The sequence below is a fragment of the Gracilinanus agilis genome, chromosome 4 (genome assembly GCF_016433145.1).
Source record: "Gracilinanus agilis isolate LMUSP501 chromosome 4, AgileGrace, whole genome shotgun sequence".
In the NCBI taxonomy this organism is placed as follows: domain Eukaryota; kingdom Metazoa; phylum Chordata; class Mammalia; order Didelphimorphia; family Didelphidae; genus Gracilinanus; species Gracilinanus agilis.
Window position 1 is genome coordinate 401898852 of NC_058133.1, and position 18411 is coordinate 401917262.

The following is an 18411-nucleotide window of genomic DNA, read 5'->3' on the forward strand; positions in this document are numbered from 1 at the left end:
CTTGAACTGAGAGAGAGCCTGCTCTCTCTCAGCCAGGGAAGTTTGGCTGCCCTTGAGGTTAGGGAGTATTAATACAATAGTCAAGGGATAGTTTGTTTCAAAGGTAAGTCCTACTTGTCTATAGGGAACTAAATCCTCAAAGTCTAACTGCTACAACCCAAAAATCCACCCTTCTCCCAAAGCCCACAGGAAATCAGGAAGGTAATAGGGGAATGATATAGGGAAGATTAAGGAAGGTCCAGAGAAGTTAGCTAAGCTCCAAATGTTAAAGACAAAAGCACAGATTCAAGGCAAGGTTTCATCCCAAAAGTCAGAGCCTAGTTCACCCCTCCACTCTCCCACAAGCTTCTGGGACCAACTGAAATTTGTCAGAGTTCTAAGGTTGGTCAACTGCCAGAAGTCCTACAGTTAGGTTTGGCAAGGGTAAAAGCCTTGAATGCATCTCTGCATTACATATCCTACTCATTATATTATCAGATTAGGAATAATGTCATGGGGCAGATAAAATATTCAGGGGGCTGCATCTGGCCCATGGGCTGTAGTTTGCCCATCACTGCTCTAGACAACTCCTTAACATAAATAGTTACAGAGACCTGCACTGGTGGAAGAAGTTTCTGTTTCAATGAAATCAGATCCAGCCCATATTTCTGTCCCTAACTTTGGCACATTATGTTGGTTTACTATCCATGGAGTATATGAAGAACTTCCCCAGTTGTTATTAAAATAATTTTATAGGTATCGAAGAATGTCTCATAAGTTAAATTTGTGAAATTTAGTATTCATTTCTCAATTTGTATCAACAATACGTTTAAAACTTCTTTAGATTCAATATTAACTAGTATAAAGTACTCCTTTTTGTACTTGAAAAGTTAAAATATGAAACACTTTTAGGGGTTATTAACATCATGACAGATGTGGCATATATCCCATAACATTTTAGAGTCTTTTAGAGCCAAAGGTCATATGCAAATACTTTGATTGCAGAAGACTCTGGAAAAAGAACTCATCACAATTCCTACTCTGCATCTTTGAAAGAAAGGAAACATTGTTAAAAATACAAAGCTGGGCTTTTCTCCATTCCTTTCTGCTTACTCATTTTATTCCTTCACTAACAAAAGAGGAAAGTCCATTTGTAAATGGGATGAAACTAGCTCTATGTAACTTTACAAGTTGACAAGTTTTTCAGCATTTTGTGCCCTTCAATTTTTATTTTATATATTCTTGCTGCCTTGTGAAGTCATTTGCTTCTAGTTGTTGAGTTCTATTTTCTAAAGACTGAATTTCATCCCTGGCTTTTTGGTCATCTTTCTCCTTCTGGTCTGATTTTCTTTGTAGATCATCTTTTGCCTTCTTTTCTTCATTTTCAAGCTGGTCATTTCTGGCTTTTAAGACTTTATTTTCTTGTTTTAAATCATGTATTTCCTTTTTCAAATTGTCTTCAGCCTCTCTTGCCTCTCTTGATTGCTTTTTGAGTTCCTGAATTTCTTGAGTTAATTGAATTTTGAGATCTTTCAAAGTCTGCTTCCAATTCACTGGAACTTCTTCCTCTTCTTCTATTTCATTTGCTCTCTTTTCACTTCCTTGAAAGAAGCTGTCAACTGTCATTTCTTTTCTCTTTTTCTGATGTTCACTCATATATTTTTCCCTTTTCTGTTCTGCTAGTTTAAGCAGATGGATTTAATGAGCTTTGATGAAAGATCTTCCCCCAGCTGGCAATGGAGGTTTGTAGTCTTTTTCTCTGCAGTCTATGGGGAGGGGTGTCAGAGTTTCCCTGCCTTCTGAAAACTTCTTGTCTGTCCAATCCATGGGATTAAGCCTGTATTGATTGGATTAGTTTGTATTGCTTAATGTGCCCTTTGTTCTCTATCTTAGTGTGAGAAAGCCAGGCACTCTGAGGTTTGGCTCTATCTAAGCTACCATCTTTCAAGTGTTTTTTTGCTGTGTTTCTCTGACTTTCTCCTCCAGTCACCTCCACATGTCTGTGTTCAACTCCCCGAGTCCTTCACCAGCAAGACCCTCTCTCTAGGCCAGGCCTGTGTGCCCGCCTGCCTGGAGATTTCAGGGGCCACTGGAGACTCTGCACAGTGCTTGGGGGAGGGTTTTTTAGGAGGGGTTCCTTCGATTCCCCTTCTATACCCTCAGACCCCACAGTTCAAGAATTCAAGCCTTTTTTCTTGACATACCTCTTTACCTTTCCAGCAGTAGGATCCCCCTGCTCTGTCCTGTTAGATTTGGTCCTCTTTCTTCTCAAAGTGTGTTATTTTCTATCAAGGTGTGGAAGGGTGAGTAGGTTTTAAGATTTGCCCTGTCTGGGCCACTATCTTCCCAGAATCCCTGCCCTTCAATTTTTAAACTATGCCCCACCTTTTAGTATTCTTTTAGTAATATAAGCATTATGGGTATAGTTCTGTCTGCAAATCTCATCATCTTGTAAATCTTCAAGATGCTAAAATGATGTATTTCATCTAGAAAGATGATATTAGTACAATTTGACAAAAGAATTTTGGTTAGTGTTTTGTAGTTTAACACAGGAAATTATTGACCTAATTCTTAAGGCATAAGTATGTGACTGTTTTTAATGTTTGATTAGTATAATCTGATAATCCATGCCTAGAATAATACAGTAAAACTTTGGATATCAGTCATTTGGCAATCATATACCTACTAAATTCAGTTTAATTTATGAAAAAACTTAAAAAAATATTCAAAAGATTGTAATTTTTATAAATCTATTTTAAAATATTTAAACTATACCAAGAACACTCAGCCACACTACATATAAATATTTTTGGTAATTATGCACCAGTTAGTTTGAGATACCAAGAAATGTAAACATACGAAATCAGCTTGATTTTGAAATTAAAGTCTTATGATTCATGGTTTTTCACCTTGGCATCATGACCACATCAAACCACAAAGTCAGTAATGTAAGGAGCTGTCTTACTTAGACCTATCCCTTTTAGAGTGATAGAGGGAACAGAGTTCTTAATAGTAATAATCAGAATAGTATTTCTTTTTGTAGTTAGTTATTTGTAATTAAAAACAGCTCACTACTTATCACAAGTACAGTATATTTATAAGGTTTTTGACTCTGGAATATTCTAAAATACGTTTCTCACTAGCATCATTGATTTTTATATCATAAATTTAACAGTTATTTATTGTAAAATAAGTTGTATTCTTAGTTCTAAAATAATTTGATTGTTGTTTATTTTTGTCACTTTTTTGCAGCTCAGTGAGTCTTTTTAAATGAATCAGTATCACAAAATTCAGTATATTTCATAGAGTTGTGAACTAGATTGAAAAATGTTTGGTTTAAAAGAAAAATGGATTTATTTTTAGTTTATTTGTTTTAAACTTATTTTCAATTGAAGAAAGTTTTAACAACTAAGTTCCTACTTTATTCCAGGCCCTAGAATATAGGTAAATTGCCAATTTCTGAACCTTCAGCTCATTTGCTACAAGTGTAATATGTTAAAATTAGATTGAAGTTTTGTAACTTGCAGGTACAAGTAAGACTCCTTACTTTTACTCTTGAGATTCTGCCTTTTCATCATTTACTTTGGACTTTAAGAAGCGGCATAATTGTGTAAGTGAGGAGGGTACTTGACTTTCAGCCCCCTGACTGAATTTAAGGCTTCCTTCAGGTATCTTCTGGCTAACAAACCTTGGGCAAGTCCCTTAACAACTTTCTGGCAACTTTCTAAGAGTATAAATTGTAGAATCCCTTTCTACTACTTCTGGCCTTACTATTAATGCTAGATTTCTAGGTGCTTGAAAGTTAAGGTTTCATTGTACTTGAAATGGAAATAAGAGAGTGATATATTAAAGGATGAGTAAAGTATTTTCCTACATTACTTATCTAGATTCTCATAAATGCCTAAGAAGTACTGATGATCTGATTTTTAACAAGTAATTTAAATATCTTTGCCAAGAAAGACTAAGTCTGTTCAAAGATGATCTAACTAGCTTTTTATATATCATCCTTTGATTTGTTTTTTTCTGATTTAATAATAAGTGACCTGAACAAATTAGAAAAGTAATACTCTCCCATAGTTTAACATTTTAAAAGCTAATAATATAATGAATAACTTACCCACTATCATTGTTTTTGTGTTAAGTCTTGAGATCTTCTTAGGTTAAGAACTGTTATGTTAAATCAAATTCTAATAATGAAGTTCCAGATATGGATATTTGATACATTCTGTAGAAAACAGAATGCTATACATAAATCCTCTATTTTTAAGAACAGAAGGTGGTAAACTGAATTTCTAGGAATAATATACTTTTTGGAACCTTGTTTATTTGGTTTGTATAAGGAAATGTTCTGAGAAAAATCTAAATGTTACTACCTAAATTTATTCTGCTGTTCAGAAAATCATAAGTGTCTAATTGCATGCTTGTCCAAAGTGCTGCTGGCCAAATACCATCCCACTACAAGTTACCTAAATAGATACCAATGTAGAATTGGTAGTCCAGTTCATTTCAATTCAATAAATATTTATTAAGCATATATTTGTATGCCACACCCTGGGGAAACAAAGACAGAAATGAAAACAATCATCTCTGCTTTTATGGAATTCTCAATGGGGGTAAATAAGTATTTACATTTACACAGACAGGCAAATGCAATATATATATATATATATATATATATATATATATATATGCAAAATCAGGACAAAGTAATTTTAGAGTGGGAAAGAAAAAACTAACAACTACTAAGGGGGTCAGGAAAGGGTTAGTCGGAAAATAGTTCTTGAACTGAACATTGAAGGTAACTAGAAATTGTGAAAGGTAGAATTAATGTGAGGGAAGCATTTCTTCTTTGGAAGAAAGCCTGTGCAATATCCTGTTGTGTACTAGGAACATTAGGTAATTATAGTAACTAACATCTTGATAGTACTTTCTATGTGTCAGACACTGCTCTCTAAGCCAGTTTGATTGGAAACAAGAGTAAATGGTAGAGATAGAGGTAGAGAAGAGGAAGGGGGATGTGACTATAGAAAATCAGGTTAGTGCTAAAATGAATGTCATTGGACTTCACATACTTCTATACCCATTGAAAATAATTGAATGAGACAGGTAGATGGCCTAGTAGATAGAGAGCCTGGCTTGGAGACAGGAGGTCCTGGATTCAAATGTGAATTCAGACACTTCTAGCTATATGACTTTGGGCAATTCATTTAAACCCAATTGTTTAGCCTGTACCATTCTTCATCCTTGGAACCAATACTTGGTATTGATTTTAAGAGAGAAAGTAAGGTGGGGTTTTTTTTTAATAATATTAAAACTAGATGAAGCCTGTTGAAAAAATATATTTACAAACGCCTAAGAAACTTTTTAACTTACATGGTAATGCAAAGGAGAAAAGTCATATCAGATGATTGTAACAGAGTGATCAGTGAATCAGGGGAAGAAAAACAGATTTTTAAAAGGCAGAGTGGTGTACATAAGATTACCACAGGGATATCATTCTCCTCTATATTAATAGGTATTTTAAGCAATTAAGCAATATTGAAGCAGCTCAGAAATTAATTTTTCACAGATAAAACATGAACCACTTGAATGGTTTTTACTTTTAAACATGTTTTTTTCAGTTTTAATGTACAGTTTAGTTTTGCTACCAGAAATCATTGCCAGATGGCATTAAAACTATTACCTTTAAAAAATACACAAAAAAGAAAAAAATCCAACTTCATTACAATTTGTCACATGCTTATAATTATTGCATAACAAAGCAATGCATGGTCTTAGGTTGAACCAGATCTTTGTCAATTCGTCACATTCCCTCCCATCTTCTTTGGAAGCTTGGACCATCAGTCATTCATTCTCTCACACACTCATAGGCATATTTACAGTATCTCTCTTTTGGCCCTTTCTGCCTATATGTTCATGCCTACCTTATCCTTAAACCTTTATTTGATCCTTCTGTCTCATCCAGTTATCTTTGTTTCTCCTCTAAATGCCAAATTGCTAGAGGGGGAATCCTCTGTACTTGTTGTTTTTACTTCTTTACCACCTACTAAATTTTTAATTCTTTGCAGTTTGGCTTCTAATACTATTTTGTTTTTCAGTTATGTCTGACTATTTTCCAGTTTTCCCAGCGGTTTTTGTGAAATAGTGAGTCTTTACCCCAGTAATACTATGGTTGGGGACTTTATTGAATATTATACTACTGAGTTTGTTTGCTTCTCCATGTTGTATCTCTAATCTCTTCCATTAATTCACTTCTCTGTTAATCATTACCAAATGATTTTGGTAATTACTACTCTGTAGAAGTATTTGAAATAATGTTTTTAAACTTTTTTCTAACACTTTTCCACTATTCCTCAGAAATTCTGACCTTTTATTCCTTCATATGAATTTTGTTAATTACTTTTCCAGCACTGAAGATTAATCCTTTGGTGGTATTATTGTTACAGCATTGAATCAGTAAATTAATTTAGGTAATATCATTTTTATGAGTTGACCTAATAGCAATTAATATTTCCAAATGTTTAAGAGTAGTAATTATCCAAAATAAAAGGAATTTAAAATAAAAATTTCTTCATTTGAATAAAGAATATTTTCAATTGGATTCATATTATTCCTGGATATTTCTTATTAGGAAAACTCAAAAATATATTTTCTTAAAGTAATTTTAATGGAATTTATCTTTCTAACTCTTCCTTTGAGTTTTGTTGATAATATACAGTCATACTGAATAGATATAGATATAGATATACACATATATCTATATACTTTTACTCATATTTAGCCTAGGGTAACCAGTAAAGAATTTAAGAACAGACAGAGAGGGGCTCAGGCCATCCTCAGCTTTAGCTGAGGACTGAAAGACTTTGACTCCTGATCAGGGCCTTCAGTGAGGGAACCCTTATCATCCTCTTCCCCAAACCTCATCTTTTGTGACCCTGTTAATAAACTTCAACAAAATATAGGAAAGCAGTCAGATTGATTCACAGAAGAAGAATAAAAGGAGATTGTATGGTGGAGGTTTTTTCCCTGGAGGGAGAGCTTTCTCAAACCAGGTTAAGTCAAACTCCAGAGTCGCCCGATACTGCTCTCCTTCTGGCAGCTTTCTATTCAGAGGAATACCCAAAAGGAGGGCTAGGTCAAAGCAAAACTTCCTAGCCAACAGTTTATTCTTTTCTCCTGAGGTGTTCTCTATCCTGACACAGATTGCCGCAACATCTTGCACACCAAAGTGTTTTGACCAAGGACAGAGTGGCCATTTGTTCTTTGTCTAAAAGAAGGGAACTCCCTGACAAGTCTGGTTACCCAAACCACCTGACCATTCAACTGTAACAACAACCTAGGGTTTTTCCCTACCTTTTTACAACAGACACATTTTAGGATTTTCTAAGTAAATTATATCATCTACATGAATTATTATATAATTTTGTTTCCTCTTTGTGCTTATTCCCATAATTTCTCTTATTACTATAAAAGCTGTTTTGGGCATGTTGCTGAATAATAGTGGTGATAATAAGCATTCCTGCTTTATGCTTGATCTTATTCAAATTGTATTAGAAAAGTCTCTAATATTGCTCTATTATGTATAATGTATGTTCTTGGTTTTACATAAATATTTGGATAAAGTAGATTTATTCTTATATTTTCCACTTTGAGATTGCTTTTGTTTTTAAAGCAAAAATGAGTATTAGGCTTTTTAAGGTATTTTAGCATATTATTATATTGATATAATCATACATAATATTATATTAACATAATCATATAGTCTTTAGGTTTTATAACTTGATATTAATATGGTTTATTATATTTATAATTTTCCATATATTGGATCAACCTTTCCTTTCTGATATAAATCTAACTACTTTACAGTATATAATCTTTCTAATATGTTGTTAAAACCAATTCCCTGTTTTTAAAAAATGTATCAGTATTTATTAGGAGTATTGGAGATTGGAGAGGTCTCTTTTTCTATTTTTGCAAATAGTTGATATGACATTAGAATTAATTGTTGTTTTTTTTTTTAAACCCTTGTACTTCGGTGTATTATCTCATAGGTGGAAGATTGGTAAGGGTAGACAATGGGGATCAAGTGACTTGCCCAGGGTCACACAGCTGGGAAGTGGCTGAGGCCGGGTTTGAACAACTAGGACCTCCTGTCTCTAGGCCTGACTCTCACTCCACTGAGCTACCCAGCTGCCCCGAATTAATTGGTTTTTAAATGTTGACTACAATTGATTTTTTATGTTCATCTGTTTCTGGAGGGTTGAGGGTTTTTGTTTTTTTCATCCTTTGAGAATTATACTTAATCCTGTGCAATTTCATTTTTTTAAAAAAAGGACATTTAAATAATTTTTCTTTGTTAATCCAGCTAATCTGTGTTTTAATAAATGTTTCCTCAAAATTTTCCTTAACATTCAGTTAGGCAAAAGTTTTTAAAATGTTCCTCTGTTTCCTCTTCAGCTATTATAAATTTTTATTTTCAATTTTGATAAAATGCATCATTTTCCTTTCTTTCTAAATTAATCTGGCTGTTTTGTTAGATTATAATTTTTTCATTTTAAAGAAAATCTCTTCCTACTTTTCTCAGTTAATTGCCTCTTTTGCTTTTAATTTTATTCATCTTATTTTTCAGATTTTAATTTTTTATCAGTTGAGTAGTTGATTTCTCCTATTTTTTCTTTTTTTTCTTTCTCTTTTATCAGTGAACGTATTTACACATAAAAATTTTCCTTTGAGAATTTCTTTAGCTACATCCCATAAGTTTTATATGTTTTCTCACTATTTTCATTTCTTTAATGAAATTTTCTATTGTTTCTATAATTTGTTTTTTTTGACTCACTAGTTCTGTAGAATAAAAAAATAATTAATTCTTTCTACAAAAATCTTCTATTAAATAAAAATTTTTGAGCATTGTGCTCAGTAAACGAAGTGCTTAGTATTGCATCTTTTCTACATTTTTTGGTAATTCCCATTATAGGTTCAGTTGTGGGAAAATTCCTGTATAAACTCCTTTCTGTTCTTTTCTTTTTCAGTAACTCTAAATTTTTCTTAACTTTATTTTTTCAAAATTGTACTGAGATTTTAAAGATTTCTTATTTATCATTTTGGTTAGGTTTACCTAAATCTAGAATATTTTGGGTTCCCACTTTATTTTTTACTCCATTTTTCCCTGCAATTCAGTTTAGTTTTTCTCAAGTAATTAGATGCTATACTATTTAAATATTTTGATATTGATTTTTATTCATATTACCTATAATCATAATAATTCTTATTACTGTTATATCTATACTTACTCTAGCCTTTCTACAATCCTGATAGATACCCCCTTTTTTTACTTTAGCTGACACATAATATATTTTCTCCAGCCCATCTTTTTATCTCTCTGTGAATCTTTACATTTAAAGAATGTATCTTGTAAACAACATATTGTCACATTCTCCTTTCTAATCCATTCTGCTTTCCTCTTTTTTCCTGTGGGTGAAATAATCCTTTTTTTTATGTTCAGATTTAAGATTTGTTAATTGCCTCTCTACTTGTCTCATATTTTTTTCCCTCTACTCAAATCCATACTCCCCTGTTTATAAATAGTTAAAGCATTGGGTAATATGGTTTTCTTATTGTTGTTATTGGGAGGATCATATTATTTTATTTTTAAATTTATATTTATTTATTTAGAATATGATTCATGATTTTTCCTGCCCTTCTTCCCTCCCCCACTCCTGGAGCTGACAAGCAATTCTACTGTGTATTATTGTTCAAAAGCTATTTCCATATTATTCATATTTGCAATAGTGATCTTTTTTTCACCAAAACTCCAATCATATTCCTCTCAGCACAGTAGTATTCCATAACTATCAGGTACCACAAGGTTAATATGATTTTTTAAAAAGAGAAAGAAAACTAAATCATTAACATCAAAAATAAAAAGAGTGAATTTACTACTAATGAAGATAAAATCAAAACAGTTGTTAAAAGTTATTTTACCAGGGGGCAGCTGGGTAGCTCAGTGGAGTGAGAGTCAGGCCTAGAGACAGGAGGCCCTAGGTTCAAACCCGGCCTCAGCCACTTCCCAGCTGTGTGTCTCTGGGCAAGTCACTTGACTCCCATTGCCCACCCTTACCAATCTTCCACCTATGAGACAATGCACCGAAGTACAAGGGTTTAAAAAAAAAAAATAAAGATATTAACTTGGACTACCATCATTTAAAAAAAAAGTTATTTTACCCAATTGTATGCCAACAAATTTAATAATTTAAGTGAAATGGATGAATACTTACAAAAATATGAATTGCCTAAACTAATACTTAGAGCAGCTCTTTTTTTATGGTGACAAAGAACTGGAAACTGAAGGAATGTCCATCAGTTGTGCAATGACTAAACAAATTGTGGTATATGCATATAGTAGAATATAATTGTGCCATAAAAAATGACAAACAAGATCATCGCCAAAAAAAACCTGGAAAAAACTTATATGAAGTGATACAAAATGAAATGAGCAGAAACAGGAGAACATTGTACACAGTAACAACAGTAATGTGTAATGATCAACTATAAATTATTCACTTTTATAACAAGGCAAGGATCCAAGATAACTCCATTAGACTCATGACCAAAAAAAAAGAGAGAGATATCCACTACCATTAGAAAGAAGGATGAAAATTGAAATATACCATTCTTTATTTCTTCAATGAATTTATCTCTAATGTAAACAGCATGTGTTTTCTTTCACAATATAGCAAACATGGAAATATGTATTTTGTGATAGCATATGCATAGCCTATATCATATCACCTGCCTTCTTTCGGGGAAGGCTAGGGATTGGGAGCATGAGACATATTTCTAGACATAGATAATGTGAGAATTTTTTTCTCTTGCATAAGCATGTTTATTACATATTTATAATTAATTATATTATATAATTTTATTATATTAATTATTTTTATAATTTCTTTAATGTTAACTCAAAAAACTGGTAAAAGACAAGAAGTATGCCTACACTAAAACCTGTGAACTATAAATGAAACAGCCTTTTTTCTGCTTTCTCTTCCTCTTTCCCCATCCATGTTTTTATTTTTTCTTTCTTTCTTTCCTTTTAATTTAACTTTACCCTTTAATTCCACCAACCCCCATCATTGGTGTTGGTTTTCCTTTGACTCTTCCTTTACCAATTCTGCCTTCCTTCTTTAACCCACTCCTTTTTTTCTCCCCATATCCTCCTTCTTTAGCTTACTTCTGTACTAGGTTTCCTCCCCTGTCTCTTGCCATTGCTCACAATCTGTTCAGCCTTCTTCCCCCTATGCTTCCCAAAACCTCTACCACTTCCTCCATCTCCCTAAACTGTTTTTCTCAATGGGGTTCAGGGCTCCTTCACTAGATTTTTATCAGAACTTTCTGCCATGTTACCCTTTTTTATATGTACTTAGAGTTTCCACAGGATTCTAGCAGTCTTTTTGTATAGCCTTGTACTCGAAGAGTTTGTAGCTGATGTACCATGTTGCCATCATTAAATATAATTTTATTTGTAACTTGTAAGCAAGAAATTAACTTCTATAATAAGTTCAGCTTTTTTATTTCTTAAAACTTACATTTTGTTTTCATATGCATTTCTTAACAGATGAAGAAAACGAAGAAGCCAGGACTTCTCCCCTACCTAGTCACCCACCCCAAAGGTCATCTTCAACATATGACCCAAGCAGCATGCCATCCAGCAGCTATACAGGAATACAGATTCCTCCAGGTGCTCATGCTCCAGCTAATACACCAGCAGAAGTGCCTCATAGCACAGGTATAAAATTTAAAATATCTGAAAATATTTATCATGACCTTTGATGTCTATCATGCAGTTTAACAGAACTGCTTATCATATGGTTTTCCTAATTTTATAAAAATACAGTGGTGACTAATAATAAAAGTAATGATCACAGGGAACAGTAAGATCCTAAACTTCTCTCCTAAAGATTAAATTATGTTCATTGTTGTTTTAGGAAGATGAATATACTGTTATATTAGGTATTCTTATTTTACATACATCCTTGATGGTAGCCATCAAGATTTCTTGCCCTTATTTACTCATATCCATCAGTTGTGTAGAGGTATTACATTTCCGTCAGTAGCTCCTTTCATTGTGCTAGGATTAAGGATTTGTCACTGAAAAAGGAAGAAGGAAGATAAACCCTGATTTGTTCCTCTCTCACTCTTCAAGGTGCTCAGTTCCTTCTGTGCCCATCTGAACCCTAATATTGCCATCTCCAGTCCTTCCTATAGAGAAGCAGTATGGCATAATTAGTAGAAAAAACACTGATTTGGATTCAAGAAATACCTGTTTGGTAGAAGCTACATTTTATCTTTTTTTTCCTAGTAGAGGCAATGAAGAGTCAGTACAATTTCCTTTTGTTGAGGGTTAGGGGATGGAGATAACAGGGTCATGTCTCTGCCTTATGTAGATAGATGATTTTGGCAACTATTTGGAGAATGGATTGAAAAGGAAATAAACCTGAAACAGGAAAATTAATTAGGGGACAATTATAGTAATCTGGAAAGGTGATGAAGGATGTGTGAATGCAAAGAGTAAAATAAATGGAAAATACATTATAAATCATAATAAACAAGATCTGGCAAAGTGATTAGATGTGGGGAGCAAAGGAATAGAAGTAATTAATGACTCTGAGATTTCAAACTAAAGTAACTTGAAAGATGTTAGTGTCCTTGGCAGAAATAAGGAAATTTGCAGGTTGGATTGATTTAGGGATGACATTCAACATATGTATTTATGCAGGACTGGCATTTAGGAGAAAAATTAAGATTTAATATATAAATTTGTGTCATCTCATAGAGGTGCTAAATCAACTTATGGAGACTGATAAACTCACCAAAATATATTTCAGAATAAGAAGGTTGAGATAGAATTTTGAGGAATACCCAGGCATAAGGACTGAGAGATATGTATTTTAAGGAGGAAGACTTTAGGCAGTAGAAAAGGAGCTAGTAAAAGAAAAGGAAAGATTTAAAGTAAGAAAGATTAACTTAGGGTTGAAATCAAAAACACAAGTAGAAAGTTTAGGTTTGACAAGGAGAAAAACGACTCTTCAAGACCAAAGCAAAGGAAAAGATACTAGAAGGTATATGGTGTTTTTTTAGCCTCCCATTAAAGATGACATTATTCTGTTGCTGTTACATCTATTTTTTGTCTTTCTACACATTGACTTTCACTTAACAGATATTCACTCCAAATTGTGTGTGTTGGAATAACAAATATGTATACATGTCTAAGTGCCGGGTTTTATTGATAGGTGCCATCTTAGTGCCTTTGATAGTCTGAATTTTTAATCATATTGGGTTTTGTTTTGTTTTACATATATAAATTTACTATTCCTCAGTAGATTCAGTCTTCAATCATTTCATGAGTTTGACTGTTTTTATGATAATGTAATACAACATTCAGAAAAAATATAAGCACATTTAGTGTCATAATTTCTTTCTTATGGTTGTATATACATTTTACCTTTTTTTTTAGTGCTCGATTTGGATTTATAGCAAATGTATTTAATAGGTACAAGGTATATAGCCTTTTGATGATCAAAAATGTTTTTTAAAAAATCAAGTTGGGAGAGTAAGGGAGAGGAAAATTTATAATGAAATTTTTGGTTTAGTGATGAGTTTTAAGTACTACAAGAATTCAGAATAAGTCGAAAATCAGATTATTTAAAATGATGTTAAGAACACTCAAAAATTAAGTAATAATAATTGAATCATATAAAAAATAATAGTCCATATGTTTTGATTATAAATACCCATAAATAACTAAAAAATAAATGTCTCATTGATAGACCCAAAAAAACCCAGTACAAATAAAAGTACAGAAAAGTAGTCACAAATATAGTTCAATATTAAATACAATTTCAATGCTGTTTGACTAAATTAAGATCAAGAGCCTCAAACATGAAGCACAGTTAGAAAAAGGAGAAGTAGAGGATGACTTCAGACTTAAAAAAAATTTTTGTTTTTTGTTTTACCTCTTATACCTACTAAAGATTTGGCGAAGGTTATACTATCACATTATTACAGATGACCACATAGCAAGTTTCCTTCTTAATGTTTGTCAAAAAGAAAGCAGATATGTTTAATAAGTAATAGTGTTTTTTAAAAATTTGGTGGTTGAAAAGAATAGTAGCAGTCACTAGCAAGTGTAGATAGATCACCTATAAAAGCTCTACTTTCATGATCATGAACTCAGAAAATTCTTTATTTCATCACAATCTATTGGTATACCACCTCTCACCTTGCTCTACATCATAGCCCTAAACCCTATTCTTTGTTTTCATTGTGATCTCCAGCCCCTTGATACCCCTCATTTCTTTTCCAGGCCATCACCCTACACCAGCTACACTCTCCTCTTTTTCTCATTTTGTTCTCTGGATGAATCTGTTCAACTCTAGAGTTCCTTTTCCCCCATACCCTATCACTAATCTTGCCCTCACAACTCCCTGCTTCATATTAGCCACACCCTTCTGCTGCCTCTGCTCCTATGCAAGTGCTGCTAAAAGAAAATCTTAAAACTTCAGATTAGGACCACTATGAGTTTATGTTAAATAACCTCAACTGAATCCTCGTCGCCACAATGTACCCCTTGAGGTGAGTGCAAGTGAAGAATTGGGGGCAATGTGGAGGCTGCAAATGCAAGAACATTCCATAGCAGTAGGAATATATGTAAGAAGGGAGAATTTGAGGGGAAGAATAATGTAACATTTATATTATTACATATAGGACATCATTTTCAAGCTATGCTCCTAATTTTCCTATTCTTTCTCTCTTCAATGCTTCAGAAACTCGTTCATCCTAAAAGCTCACTCTCCCTCTGGACTTCACATCTTAGGCTTCAGCTATATCTTGTGACTTCTCCCACTGGTTGACAAGTTCCTCTCAAAACTTTATTTTTATTAAAAAGGTCCAAGTCAGCTTTGTTTTCATTTCTCTCCAGGATACGTATACTCCAGATTCTCAATTTGCCTCTATCTTTACCACATCTCCTCCTTAAGGCCCTCATCCCTCATTGTCTTTATTTCAGCTTTTATTTGTATTCCCATCTCTGAACACAATGCCTGCAGCATAGCAAGCATTTTTTTTTAAATTTTAAACATTTATTAATATTCATTTCTAACATGGTTACATGATTCATGCTCCTACTTTCCCCTTCACCCCCCGCATTCCCCCCACCCATGGCCTACACACATTTCCACTGGTTTTATCATGTGTCATTGATCAAGACCTATTTCCAAACTGTTGGTAGTTGCATTGGTGTGGTAGTTTCAAGTCCACATCCTCAATCATGTCCACCCCAGCCCATGCGTTCAAGCAGCTGTTTTTCTTATATGTTTCCTCTCCCGCAGTCCTTCCTCTGGATGTGGGCAGCATTCTTTACCATAGATCCCTCAGAATTGTCCTGGGTTTTTGTATTGCTGCTGGTACAGAGGTCCATTACATTCAATTTTACCATAGTATATCAGGATCTGTGTACAATGTTCTTTTGGCTCTGCTCCTATCGCTCTGCGTCAGTTCCTGGAGATCTTTCCAGTTCACCTGGAACTTCTAGAGTTTGTTATTACTTTTAGCACAATAGTATTCCATCACAAGCATATACCACAATTTGTTCAGCCATTCCCCAATTGAAGGACATACCCTCCTTTTCCAGTTTTTTGCCACCACAAAAAGCACAACTATAAATATTTTCGTACAAGTCTGTTTATCTATGATCTCTTTGGGGTACAAACCCAACAATGGTATAGCTGGATCAAAGGGCAAGCAGTCTTTTATAGCCCTTTGAGCATAGTTCCAAATTGCCAGCCAGAATGGTTGGATCATTTCACAACTACACCAGCAATACATTAATGTCCCAATTTTGGCCCATCCACTCCAGTATTCATTACTCTCCCCTTCTTTCATTTTAGCCAATCTGCTAGGTGTGAGGTGATACCTCAGAGTTGTTTTGATTTGCATTTCTCTAATTATTAGAGCACTTTCTCATGTGCTTATTGATACTTTTGATTTCTTTACCTGAAAATTGCATATTCATGTCTCTTGCCCATTTATCAATTGTGGAATGGCTTGATTTTTTATACAATTGATTTTAACTCCTTGTATATTTGAGTAATTAGACCCCTGTCAGAGTTTTTCGTTATAAAGATTTTTTCCCAATTTGTTGTTTCCCTTCTGATTTTGACTACATTGTTTTTGTTTGTACAAAAACTTTTTAGTTTAATATAATCAAAACCATTTAATTTACATTTTGTAATTTTCTCTAACTCTTGCTTGGTTTTAAAGTCCTTTCCCACAGATCTGACAAGTATACTATTCTGTGTTCACTTAACTTATTTATAGTTTCCCTCTTTATATTCAAGTCATTCACCCATTCTGAATTTATCTTGATGTAGGGTGTGAGATGTTGATCTAAACCTAATCTCTCCCATTTTGTTTTCCAAATTTCCCAGCAATTTTTGTCAAATAGTGGATTCATGTCCCAAAAGTTGGGCTCTTTGGGTTTATCATACACTGTCTTGCTGATGTCATTTACCCCAAGTCTATTCCACTGATCCTCCTCTCTGTCTCTTAGCCAATACCATATTGCTTTGACGACTGCTGCTTTATAGTATAGTTTAATATCTGGTACTGCTAGACCCCCTTCCTTCACATTTATTTTCATTATTTCCCTTGAAATTCTTGATCTTTTGTTATTCCAAATGAATTTGTTATAGTTTTTTCTAATTCAGTAAAGAAGTTTTTTGGTAGTTTGATAGGTATGGCGCTAAATAGGTAAATTAATTTGGGTAGAATGGTCATTTTTATTATGTTAGCTCATCCTACCCGTGAGCAATCAATGGCTTTCCAGTTGTTTAGATCCAGTTTTATTTGTTTGGAAAGTGTTTTATAGTTGTTTTCATATAATAGCTGTGTTTGTTTTTATAGATAGATTCCCAAATATTTTATATTTTCTAGGGTAATTTTAAATGGTATTTCTCTTTCTACCCCTTGCTGCTCTAATGTGTTGGAAATGTACAAAAATGCTGATGATTTATGTGCATTTATTTTGTATCCTGCAACTTTGCTAAAGTTGTTGATTATTTCTACAAGCTTCTTAGTTGATTCTCTAGGATTTTTTAAGTATACCATCATATCGTCTGCAAAGAGTTATAGCTTAGTCTCCTCATTGCCTATTTTGATACCTTCAATTTCTTTTTCTTCTCTAATTGCAACTGCTAGTGTTTCTAGTACTATGTTGAATAATAGAGGTGATAATGGGCATCCTTGTTTCACACCTGATCTTATTGGGAAGGCTTCTAATTTATCCCCATTGCATATAATGCTTGTTGATGGTTTTAGGTATATACTGTTTATTATTTTTAGGAAAGGTCCTTCTATTCCTATACTTTTCAGTATATTCAATAGGAATGGATGCTGTATTTTGTCAAAGGCTTTTTCAGCATCTATTGAGATATCATGTGATTTTTGTTTGTTAGACTGTTGATATGGTCAATTATGTGGATAGTTTTCCTAATGTTGAACCATCCTTGCATTCCTGGTATGAATCCCACCTGATCATGGTGGATGATGTTAATTACATGCTGGAGTCTCTTTGCTAGTATTCTATTTAAGATTTTTGCATCTATGTTCATTAGGGAGATTGGTCTGTAGTTTTCTTTCTCTGTTTTTGATCTACCTGGCTTTGGGATCAGTACCATATTTGTGTCGTTAAAGGAATTTGGTAGGACTCCTTCTTTGCTCATCATATCAAATAATTTGTATAGTATTGGGATTAGTTGCTCTTTGAATGTCTGATAGAATTCTCTTGTGAATCCATCAGGCCCTGGCGATTTTTTTCTTGGGGAGTTCTTTGATGGCTTGTTCAATTTCTTTTTCTGATATAGGATTATTTAGGTATTCTATTTCTTCTGCTGTTAATCTAGGCAGTTTATATTTTTGTAAATATTCATCCATATCTCCTAAATTGTTATATTTGTTGCCATATAATTGGGCAAAATAGTTTTTAATGATTGCCTTAATTTCCCCTTCATTAGAGGTGAGGTCTCCGTTTTCATCTTTGATACTGTCAATTTGGTTTTCTTCTTTCCTTTTTTTTATTAGATTGACCAGTAAAAAAAAAAAAAAAAAAAAAATTTCAAAGTACCAGCTTCTAGTCTTATTTATTAATTTAATAGTTCTTTTACTTTTGATTTTATTCATTTCTCCCTTGATTTTTAGTATTTCTAATTTAATTTTCATCTGGGGATTTTTAATTTGCTCGCTTTCTAATTTTTTGAGTTGTATGCCCAATTCATTAATCTCTGCCCTCCTTAATTTGTTAATATATGCACTCAAGGATATAAATTTCCCCCTGAGTACTGCCTTGGCTGCATCCCACAGAGTTTGGTAGGATGTCTCATC

At 33.4% G+C, this 18411-nt stretch overlaps 1 protein-coding gene across 2 annotated transcripts in view; it reads left to right on the forward strand.

The window, feature by feature from the left end:
- Positions 1 to 18411, forward strand: part of VTA1 (vesicle trafficking 1) — a 105577-nt gene that overhangs the window by 63128 nt on the left and 24038 nt on the right. For both annotated transcript variants that reach the window (XM_044677193.1, XM_044677194.1), the window contains exon 6: positions 11591 to 11761. In XM_044677193.1, coding sequence (XP_044533128.1) covers positions 11591 to 11761 — 171 coding nt within the window. The remainder of the gene's footprint in view (positions 1 to 11590; positions 11762 to 18411) is intronic.